We start from the raw sequence: 10,989 nt of genomic DNA on the forward strand, positions 1-10,989 counted from the left end.
TTGAGTTTGCGCATTTCAATGTCTAGTCTTCCAAATATATACAGTATCTTCAATTCAATTAAATATGAACACAATATTTGGTCAAATGATAAACAAGCCAACCAACGTTTCGAATGAAAATGAAGTGTAGAACGTTAAGCAAAGAACATTTGTACTCTCCGCAGCACTCCAAATACCTATGTGGTCTGCTGTATGACTGGCTGAGCGAGCGAGCGAGTGAGAGATAGATAGAGAGAGAAACAAATTCACATTGTTTTTTGTTTTATTAAGTTAGCACGTAAGTATGATACGGACAGACATGCCTTCATCAATACTAATAATAAATTCTTTCTTATCATTTAATTTCGTTAAGACCAACAAGTCAGTCGCTGATTGACTACCTGCCACTGACAATCTACCTGGGTGTTTGTTGGTGCTGGTGGGGCCTACAGTTACGGCTCCGGGTCTATAGCTCTCTAGCTCGCAAAGCACAGTCTTTGACAGCGCGATAAATTTTGTTAACGTTGTACTAAGTTTTCAGTATTTCTTTTTTCGGCGATAGTTAGTTTAATTTATTATCGTGGATTCGTTCAGTCAGTTAGACGCTTATGTTTGTTTGTTTGCCTGGATTTTTTGTTTACCGGAGGGGCTTTACAATACCTTAGCGCTGCGCTGACGGTTCAATTGTTTTTGTTTGTTAACCACATTCATGGAGCGCGCTGCCGGTTATGCGAACCTTATTTTCGGGTGAATCTTATTGAAAAGCTTACTTTTCATTTAGTTGTTATTTGAACCAGCCGTATGGTTGGCGTACAGAGACTCTCGTTGTTGGATGCCGTGCATTTGGAATTGAACCATAATAAAATAAATAAAGTCGAAATAAATTTTGTTAAGTTCTATAATAATTACTACAATTGCGCGGGTGTGTGTTAATGATTGAATGTGTTTGTGTGTTTACAAAAGAGCCCGTCGTGTTCGTTTTGTTTAAGTTAATAAAGTGAATTTGGATTTGAACACGTTCTACTCTACAAAGCCAGCAATATCAGCAAAAATGCCTCAAAGAAGCAGGTGTGTGTGCGTGTTTTTGTTGTTGTTTAGAAATGTTTTAATACATCTTCTTCAATTAAAAGCAACAGTAAAAGGTTCAAAAAACCAATTAAATCCAGTAAATGTGACCAAGACAGAAAAGCAGCAGCAGCAGCAGCAAAAAAAAAAAAACAAAAATTAAAAACGAATTAAAGCTATATTTTAAATGTTTTCTATACTCAAATGACGAGCGACAATTATGGAAATTTGTTTTGATTTTTGAATAAAAAAAAAAGGTTATATTATTTGTTTGGGTGACCAAAAAATGTCCGAGGGCATTGCTAAAATATTTATGTGTAAATTTGTGTTAACCGAACCTACGTTATTTAAATCGCATACATTTTTTATCATAAATTTGCTTTTAACATGATTATTATGGACTGATAAAATGTAGATTATTTGTCTTTGATAATAACAATTTGTTTTGACATGTTCAGTGGCAATGATTTATTTTTGGAAAGTGAAAGCCTAAAAATATGCAGCAGTGGGAGCAGTAATGCACAATGGAGTAAAATTTTTCGAATTATCAGAAAAACTGAAATGTATTTGTTGTTTTGTATACGAAAATCAAACCACAATGAAATGTATTTTTGTTATTATTCACAAAATTCAAACCACGTTGGTGTAAAAATGTACTTCGTTGGTTTGAAATTTTAATGATTGCTGATTCTTTAACTCAAACTCCTTATTTAAATTAAATCTCCACAGTTGCTCAGAGAAAAGAAAATTAATTGATTAAAAATAATGGCGAAGTGCTTGCTTGAGGTGATAGACACTTTGGTATTATTTAGTTTCAACCTTGCTTTCCAAAATACTCCAGACACAATAGTCCAACGGATTGGTATCCGGAGATTTTGGTGGTCATTGTGCGCTGGAAATGAAACGAGGAACCTCATTTTGTAACTATTCTTGGTTTGGCTTGCCAATATTTTCATATTTATATAGTCTGATTAAAAAAAACAATTATTTCAAAAGTTTTAAGTTTGCTTCCTATGTTAGCACACTTTGCTTCTGATTCAATAATAAAAAAATAATAACATAGCTCTTCTGCTTTCACAAGTACTATTTATAAAAAAATTCAAAATATTTCGAAGATTCTTATCTCCACTTATAAACCACAAATTGATTTATGATGCCAAACAAATCCAACTTTTCTAAAAATACTGGACCTTTGGGACAAAAGATTATCGAACGTTTGTCAACAATTCCCAAAAAAAAAAAAAAATACCACGTATTTTCTAATCTCAAAATAATCCAAAAAATTAGAGCAACCAAAAGTAAAAATGACAAACTCCCTTCAACTGGCCATAAATAAAAAATATTTATTGAAAAATTTATAACACATTTTCAGTATTTATTAGCCACGAACCTATGGACATTATTTATTAACATGATTAATCACGAAATTTAAATAGAACATGATATACAGTCTAATGTAAACAAAACGAAGCGCAAATACTACAAACAGATTTATCAATAATTCACAAAAAGCGAAAATTTACGATAACAAGTAACCGATGAAGAGTGGAATGATTGTTCGAGTGGCCCTAAACAACAAGCTACTCGAGAACTTATTGGTATCTTAGAAATCGAAAACAAAAAGTACTAATGATATATCTTAATGACAGTATCTGTTCATATTAATCGCCCACTGTGATTCATTGTTACGCTTGACCGTAAACAAAACCTTTTGCAAATCGAACAGTCATTCAACTTTTGTCTCTATGTTATCTGGCGCTTTATCCATTCGTATTGATTAATACCATACGTATAAATACAAGAAAAACCTTGAAACTACAAAAATCTCCGAACTGACTGACTAACCATGCTTCAACGAAACGTTAAGTGTTATTAGTCATTTCTAAGTAAAGATAAAATATAACGAACCGAATGTATGTATGTCTGGTTGGAATTTTGTGCGGATATTTGCGGCAAAAGTAAGAAATTTTAAGAAAATATTTTGCCGCATTCAGTGGTTATTACAAAGGGTTATGAGTTCATTAAGTGGCTTTGTGTATATCTGAGCTTGGTTCTCTTGGAAAAAAATGGAAGTGAAACATGTTTTTATATTAGAAATGAAGTGAAGCATGCAACAAACAAGGTCTTTGTATGTCTTCATACAAAATACAATCGCAGAGGCCTTGTTAAAAAGGTATTGGATATATTTAAAACTATATACACATTTTTTGATAAAATTTAGAAACTGCAACAAATTTAATTTATTTAAATTAAGTACTCGCAGCAGAAAGCGAAAAGGTGTGCTAGTGTAGTTCTTTTATATTTTTTAGTAATATCTTACAAGAATTATTTGTTTTACTCCAGAGTACATAGATCGGTTAGGTCTTCTTTGGTTCGTACTAGAAATATTTTAATGTTTTTCTTCCTCTTAAATAAATACCGAAAAATCTGCTTAATACCAGTTAGAGCTAGAAAAATAAAACAAATTTTCGAATCTGATAATAATTGACTGCGATTGAAGGTCGCAAATAAATAAATAATATTATATACGGTCTGGAATTTCATATGTTTGAATTGAAGACAAGTTAAGTTCATCCATTTGGTTAAATATGTGCACATATTGTTTTAGAATCTATATATAACTCTTCTACACAAATAATATAAGGTATCTTTAGTTACTGTGGCTCGATACAAAAATTTGAATTGGCATGGCACTCTATTTATACCACCACAGTTTGGTCCTTGTTTCCTTATAATTGGTTATACCTAAGAAAAATGTATAACAAGGTATTTATGGAAAATTTTACATGACAGAGCGGGGCAGGATAAAACTTGTTTTTTATGGATATGATTTCTTCTTAAAAATATTTCTTACCTTAATGAATCATTAATTAAAACTTATTTCTTGTTATACCTTACACCACAAGGTGGTCAGGGTATTATGTTTTTGTGCATTTGTTTGTAACAGGCAAAAGGAAACGAGATAGACTCATAGCTCCTGATCTGCACAGAATCGCATTCTGAGTTGATTTATGCATGTTCGTCCGTCTGTCCATGTATTGTATGAAATTTTGCAAAAATCATTTCTTCGACTCAAGGACGAACCATAATAAAATTGGATTTAATCGGTCAAAATGTAAATATCGCTCCCATATATATCTTCGTCCGATTTGCATTTCATTGTGCGCTAAACATGTAATATTAGCCCAAATGGGATGGAATAGGGCACATACGACAAAATTGATTCTAGAAACAAGTATGTCAAAATTGGTGAAAATCGGTTCATATATAAATAACTATAACTCTCATATATAATCAAATGCACTCAGAAATACCCTTGATCTTTGAAATGACCTATTTTTCGAGAAGTCATTCCTTCCAGAAAAAACCGTATTATTGTGCTAACAACACATTGACCTAAATGTGGTAACAATTTCAAATTCACAAAAACAGACATATTGTATTACACCGCCTAACAACCCTTTAACGTTTTTTTAATAATATTTAATATTTAAATTTAGATTATTCGAAATTCTACTCACTGCGTCTTGTGTCTCATTTCCTTGGTGACTAGGTCTCCCGTTCTTTTTTCTTTTTAGTTCATTTACTTTCTTTTTTATACAACATGTTGCAATTGTATTCCGAATGGTTTTAATTAAAATCACTTCGATAAAAATCATAAATAATTTGACTTATCCTTTCGCCCATTGGTCTCTCCAATTGACCATATCGGATATTTGCCAAAAGATTTCTTGCTTCGTCGGATGTAATACAGGTATCATATGCATCCATAAGGCAGCGAGGTGTGGGATACAATTCAACAATGGCCATGGCTCTTTCCAATGACAATGAATGCAACTGTAGTAGTTGTTGTACAAATACCTCACGAACTGTTAGAAGGGCATTTCGAGCTGAATCTTCATAGAGAGATTTGAATTTTAATAAACCGATCATTCGCTGTGTTGGTGTGTGCGGCTGCAGATCTTCCTTGTCACAACTCAATAGGACTTTATCTTTATATAGACGTATTAATGTCTGGGACATACCTTGGAGATACATCATAGATCTGCGGTGATTCTCTGTTCTCTTTATGGAAAATTGATTGTGTATCAGTGTGTTGCTGAGGGCCTGCTTCAGATTTTCCAGTGGAAGGCCAACATGTTCGTTGTCTCCGTAATCTTCAACTAAATAAATAATATGTTGAATTCCGCATTGTTTAAGGCGATGCTTTTGTTCACGAAATCGACCGTCGCGTATGCTCGAAGCTAAATCATCCATTCGTTTGCGTTCCACAATGTATGGCAAGACCAATTCGTTACCCTCACTATCACGGGCAATCCACAGAAAATCACCAACAGTAAGTCGGCGCACTTCATATTCGACATGCAATGACTCCAAGTAACCTCTGGTTTGATCCAGGGTTTTCTTATTTTTACCACTTGTCTCTTGTGTGTCCACAATAAGAATTATACGGAACGAACCCCCACTCATTGTCACCTGCTTGACACGGGCCTCTTCTTCCTCAAGAGCTTTCTGTTGTTTCTTTGTTAGTTTTGTTGTTTTCTCCTTAGCTGGTGCCGTTTTTGTTTTGCTCTTTTTCACGGTTTCAACGACTTCCTTAATATCCTGTTCGTAGAGGCTGCTATTCAGGTTAATTGTTTGGGCTTTTTCACGCTGTTGACGCATCTCCTCGTCAATGAGGTTACAAAGTGTAGAACCGAACCCTCTTAAAATGGCACATTCTCGACCGGAGGCCAATGGCAACGGATACATTTTCAAAGCTTCCAAGGCCTCACGTAGTTTGTATTTGGAACGGCTATCTTTTCTTTCTGCCTCCTCCAGCCATTTTTCCAACCAGGACTCGAAGATGGCATTAGGGCGCTCAAGTTTAATCTCAAGCCGTTGTATAGACATTACATTTAACGTGTTCCCAAGAGGTTCAACCGACCAGATTTAAAAACCGCGCTAATACTACATACAAAAACTAAAGCGGAATGCGCGATAAAGATGAAAGTCACAACAAAAACAATGATCACAACAATAGAAAATAGAGATTCAAAGATCGAAAACGGTCTTCAACCTAACTAATCAGACAAAATTACCGCCTTTTAAAGTGTCGTAGCCAATAGTCAAATACTTAAGAAAATTATCCTATATTTTTAAAAATATTCTGCTCATAGCAACCAATCAACTCTATTTTTTATTTGTATGGCTTATCCTGCCAAATGTTACAATTTATCTATTGAAAAAAGAAATCCTTGCATTACATTCAGTTTTCAAGATCCGTGTTTATTTAGGAAAACAAACAAAACAAGCTGCTGTATATGTTGTTGTTAAACCACTTTACAATCATGGCACAATCATAATGTTTGCCATGTTAACATAAAATACTGTTATTTACAATATTTTTAAGTATTTTGATGAGCGATGGCATTAAAAATTTCAAATTATCTTATTTCAGCACAAATGGTAACTGGAGTTTTTCGCCGTACGCCCGGCGAAAACATCAACGTCATCTGGCGCCATTGCCCGAAGCAATTGTCATATCAGCTGTTCAGCAAAAACACACAACACCAACAGATGATGATGAAGGTATTCGGCGTTTATGCATTACACTCATTCGTAAACAAAAGACTTTTTATGTCATTTTGTTTTCTGTTTATTTTTTATTGGACATTATGTTTTGTCTTCTTATTTGACATGGTTGGGACGTTTTTAATATTTGTAGGTGTCCCCAAAGTTCGCACAACCATGGAAGCAGAGAAACAAGAAGAATTTAATCTGGCAAGTGAAAAAGAATAATTAATGAAAAACATGGATTTTATTGAAATAATTTTGTGAATTGCAGCAAAAAGAGTTCGAATGGGTGTTGCGAGAAGAGGTGCATCAATTACTCAAGAAGTTAAAGTTTATTCTCATAGTAAGTAGTTGTAACTATTTTCCTTGTTATGCTAGTTGGATTCTTTTTTAAATTGCTCGTCTGTCCGTCCTCCCGTTGTCTTTGTCTATCACTGATTGGACTGTGTTGTTTTTTCTTTGATTTCATGTTATTGTTTTTGTTATCTATCTAAGAGTCAAAAGCGTTGGAAGAAAGACTATTATTAATATAGCTTTACAATTACCATTATTGTACAACAATTGTGTTATGTTGTTGCCTTTGTTTTTGCAATCATGTTTTTTTTCTTTCTCTGTGTATCTTGCTTAGGAATGTGCCCATCGGTTTCCTGTTCCATTGTATGAAAATGAGGGAAAGAAGACTGAAAAATTCATATTATCTGTCCAACCGCCAGATCAGTTGAAGGCCATTCTCACCCTCACGGGTGATACTATTACACAAGCGGTAAGTTATATGTTTCCGAATGGATTCCTTATTTGTAATGTTTGCTCTTTTCAGGACATTAGTTTTAAATTATCCAAATCACCTCACCAAATTCAACGCACCTCCATAACACAGGATTCACCTTGGAAATTGCAGCAGGTCCAGGATGCGGCGAACCATCTACAGCAAGCCATTAATCACATTGATGACGTCGATGAGTCGTACCATTTTAAGTGAGTATATATCGCCAAACTATTTCAACGTTTGTGTGTAGGTAGAGTTCTGATTCCCCCTGCCCTCAACGAATGTTTATATAAGAATTAGTTGTGATAAGTGACGGGAAAAAGATTTCCGAAGAAGAAACTTCACATTACTCATACCTAGAAACTATATGTTATCGTATGAAAACAAATCTTGGTCACCCCCAGTTGTTCATGTTGAACTTTGTTCTGTAGTACGCAAGAAAGAAATGTAGAGCAGAATATGTGCCATACCCAATGGCTCAATGCATGTGAAGATAAAATTAATGCATCATTATTATTCTTTGCATACATATGTATCTGTCATTGTTTACATGATTCTGTAAAAATTGTGTATTTTTTCTTTTCAACACCCTGCTTATCATTAATTGTGCGTTTCTTACAAGGATTATGAATGTTTTTTTTTGTCTGAAATCTATAGTTTTACAATATAGACAATGAAGAATATAGCTAAGAAAAAATTATTTCCCAGAGGCAGATTTTATTTCTTGTTTATATTGTCTAATTTTACGTACATATTACTTTTTTAATACCATCCAAAGATAATAAATTGTTTTGTGTTCAATATTTAGTCATTCAATTAATATTTCAATAGCATTCTGTTTTTTTTTTTTCATACAATACTTCAAATTAATATGTCATCTCATGATTGATTATATTTTCTCGTGATTAAATCAAATATTAGCTAATTAAATGTCAAAAAATAAATATAAATTGACATTCAATGTTATGCGTACGAGTAGAGTTTATTAACATGGCGTGTTCTTTGAACCATTTATAAAGTCATTTTGGTTTGAATTAGCAGAAACAATTTTATAACAATTGTCGATTTTTTTATCGAATGTTTCATTTCCGCTTCATGTTGTTCTTAGTAAAACAAAAGAAATGGGAAATATTGTCAACAAGCTAGAGAATAAGGAAGTAAATGTTAATGTTGCCAAGTATGTGATTTGAAAAAAACTAAGCCCAGAAAATGTTAATTTATTCAATGAAATTGAATATTATTCAGATATGTATGTATGTAGGCTTTAATACAGTACAGCACCTTGAAGAGTATTGAAAGAAAAAAAAAAAAAAATAAAGGAGTGCCTTTGAAAAAATTGAATGGGTATCAATACACGATAGAAAGGTAAATCTTTTCATATCATGTTACATATACAACAGACTCTCTTTTCTCCGTTAACGCAATGATATGTACTTATATTATTTTAATATTGCATTTCTTATATGTATGCATAAAAAAATCCCACAGTTCTTTACCGTACTGTTTTGTTTTCATTTAAAATTAAAAAATTCCTATCGATAATCCGTTTTAATTAGCTTTCCTATTAAAAACAACAAATCTCTTATCAGCAACACGCTTCTTTTCTTTTATTTGTATCTTTTGCCGCCCTGCTGAAATCAACCATAAAAACCCCAACAAATAAAAACAAACTAACCAAACAACAACACAACAGAACATCTGATGAAGTAATGCATGTTGTTGGCAATATACTGGAGGCGTTGCAAAGAGGGCGCTTATCGCTTGTCATACCAAAAAAGAAACCCATAGATGAATTAATTAAGGGACGCAATATGGTGAGTTATTAAACCGCAATGATTTTTATGTCCCCTTATTTATTAATAATAACTTTTGATTGATTTATACAGAAATCTCTGACTCCGAATTTATCGGAAGATTTAGCTGTTAGTTTCTATTTACAATCGCATAAACTAATCATTGCCGTATATCAGCTAACCAATATTCATGGGACAATGCGTTTCGACTCATGCCAGGCTGAGGTAAGTGTGATTCGTTTATAATAATCTTTATGACAGTGATTATAAGCATTTTATTTATTTAGGCTTCCATCAATTGGCTAAATGAGGTTCTGTTCATGCTGTCAGCCGGTCTTCAGCTATGTCAACAGCTAAAAGATAAAGTAAATCAAATTAATAGACTTTTATGTGAAATATTCTAATATTTTGTTTTTTTTTTCTCTACTTCCAGATCTCAGTTTTCTCTTTGTACAAAGATTTTAAAGTTGGTTCACGAGCATCCTCCGCCCTTTCCTATTGACCCATTCGTATGGGATATTGTTATTGGCTTCTAATGAAAGACTTGGTTGTATTCTATTTCATATTTATAATTTAAAAATTAAAAAATAATCAAAATATTCAAAATAACAGATCGGTATTGAGTTTATCGAATATTTAAGTTATTACGCATTAAATGCTTAACTATCTAAATGTAATAGTGTAATATAAATAGAAAACAAGTTAATACAACTACTCTATACTCAAAAAACGCTTCAGGTTTCTGCAAAGAGATGAAAAACCACTAAACTGTAATGCCTTTTTAAAGAACATATTTTTTGTATGTTACCTACAGTACTTAAAGAACTAAAATGTTGACATGTTGTTTGAAAGGAGAATACAAGAAAGAAAATGTTACTAAACTATACACAAAAAAGACACCATTCGCTGCCTTATAGCACAATCTATGTTTAATCGAGTTAACAATGTTGCAATGTGTAATCCCAAAAATTTAGAAACAAAATTGCTTCTATTTTTATAATTTATATTTTTAATTGTAAATTGTATTTTTTAAATCTGATGATATTTTTTTTAAATGTAAATCTAGTTAAATAATAAATCAATTGTATATTTTGTATTAAGTTTTATTGTACAACAAACGAAATTAATAAATTATTTCTAAAAGGTTATTTTAAGAAAATTATACAAAAAAACAACTCGTCACTTATGTTTACTTTATTCGGAGGTGCAAGCTAGATGTTTTTGGCAAAATTAGGGTTCTATGTCTAAATGGATCCTTTAATAGGATCTGATTTAGGATACTTCCTTCTATCCCACAAACTTTTATTTTAATTCGAACATTTTCTGTCTCGTATGGCGAACTAAATAAATAAAATAAACAAATATCGATCCAAATGAATTAAATGAAAAATTGCGGAAAATGTTATTCCCAAATTGAGAAAAAAAAAAAAAAAAAAAACGATTGACACTCCTAAATAAAAATATGAAAATGATTAATATTGGCTAAAAAATCGATTCCAGTGTATTTCCGTGCACATTTGAGCGATAAAAATCAGTAAATACGTCAGGACTGTAAAATTACTATATAATTCTACGTCATTACCAATCATCGGTATCAAGAATGTTTGAAGTATTGATGTATTTTTATACCCTCAGTCATATGGCTAGAGATACGACCAAAATGTGCCTCATCGAAATAACGGTTAGACCCTAGGTCTTTTTAGGCAAAATCCGTTTCAAGACATTTGGAATCGATCTAGCTATATCCGTGCGTCTGTCTGACTGGTGCGCATGATAACTCTCGAAGGGAGTACCTCCCCCACAAAAGGTCAAAATTTTGAATATTCATGA

General features: G+C 32.6%; 2 protein-coding genes across 4 annotated transcripts; one reads left to right on the plus strand and one right to left on the minus strand.

Moving 5' to 3' along the window:
- Window positions 1-365: 365 nt before the first annotated feature.
- On the plus strand, window positions 366-10,318 carry LOC101899505 (protein rogdi). 3 transcript variants are annotated; one of them, XM_059119718.1, is made up of 10 exons: window positions 366-726; window positions 6,485-6,615; window positions 6,752-6,807; window positions 6,872-6,943; window positions 7,229-7,363; window positions 7,418-7,575; window positions 9,060-9,180; window positions 9,253-9,384; window positions 9,447-9,524; window positions 9,593-10,318. In XM_059119718.1, the coding sequence occupies exons 1-10, from the start codon at window positions 689-691 to the stop codon at window positions 9,659-9,661; spliced, it is 990 nt and encodes a 329-aa protein (XP_058975701.1). In that variant the 5' UTR covers window positions 366-688; the 3' UTR covers window positions 9,662-10,318. The 3 variants fall into 3 exon arrangements, with proteins under 3 accessions (XP_058975701.1, XP_058975702.1, XP_058975700.1); XM_059119719.1 differs by having other exon boundaries at window positions 367-1,047; XM_059119717.1 differs by lacking the exon at window positions 366-726 and adding an exon at window positions 3,138-3,217.
- On the minus strand, window positions 4,658-6,325 carry LOC101899330 (crossover junction endonuclease MUS81). The gene has a single exon (XM_005192196.4). The coding sequence runs from the start codon at window positions 5,935-5,937 to the stop codon at window positions 4,675-4,677; it is 1,263 nt and encodes a 420-aa protein (XP_005192253.2). The 5' UTR covers window positions 5,938-6,325; the 3' UTR covers window positions 4,658-4,674.
- Window positions 10,319-10,989: the final 671 nt, after the last annotated feature.

Source organism: Musca domestica, unplaced genomic scaffold (assembly GCF_030504385.1).
Source record: "Musca domestica strain aabys unplaced genomic scaffold, Musca_domestica.polishedcontigs.V.1.1 15, whole genome shotgun sequence".
Classification (NCBI taxonomy): domain Eukaryota; kingdom Metazoa; phylum Arthropoda; class Insecta; order Diptera; family Muscidae; genus Musca; species Musca domestica.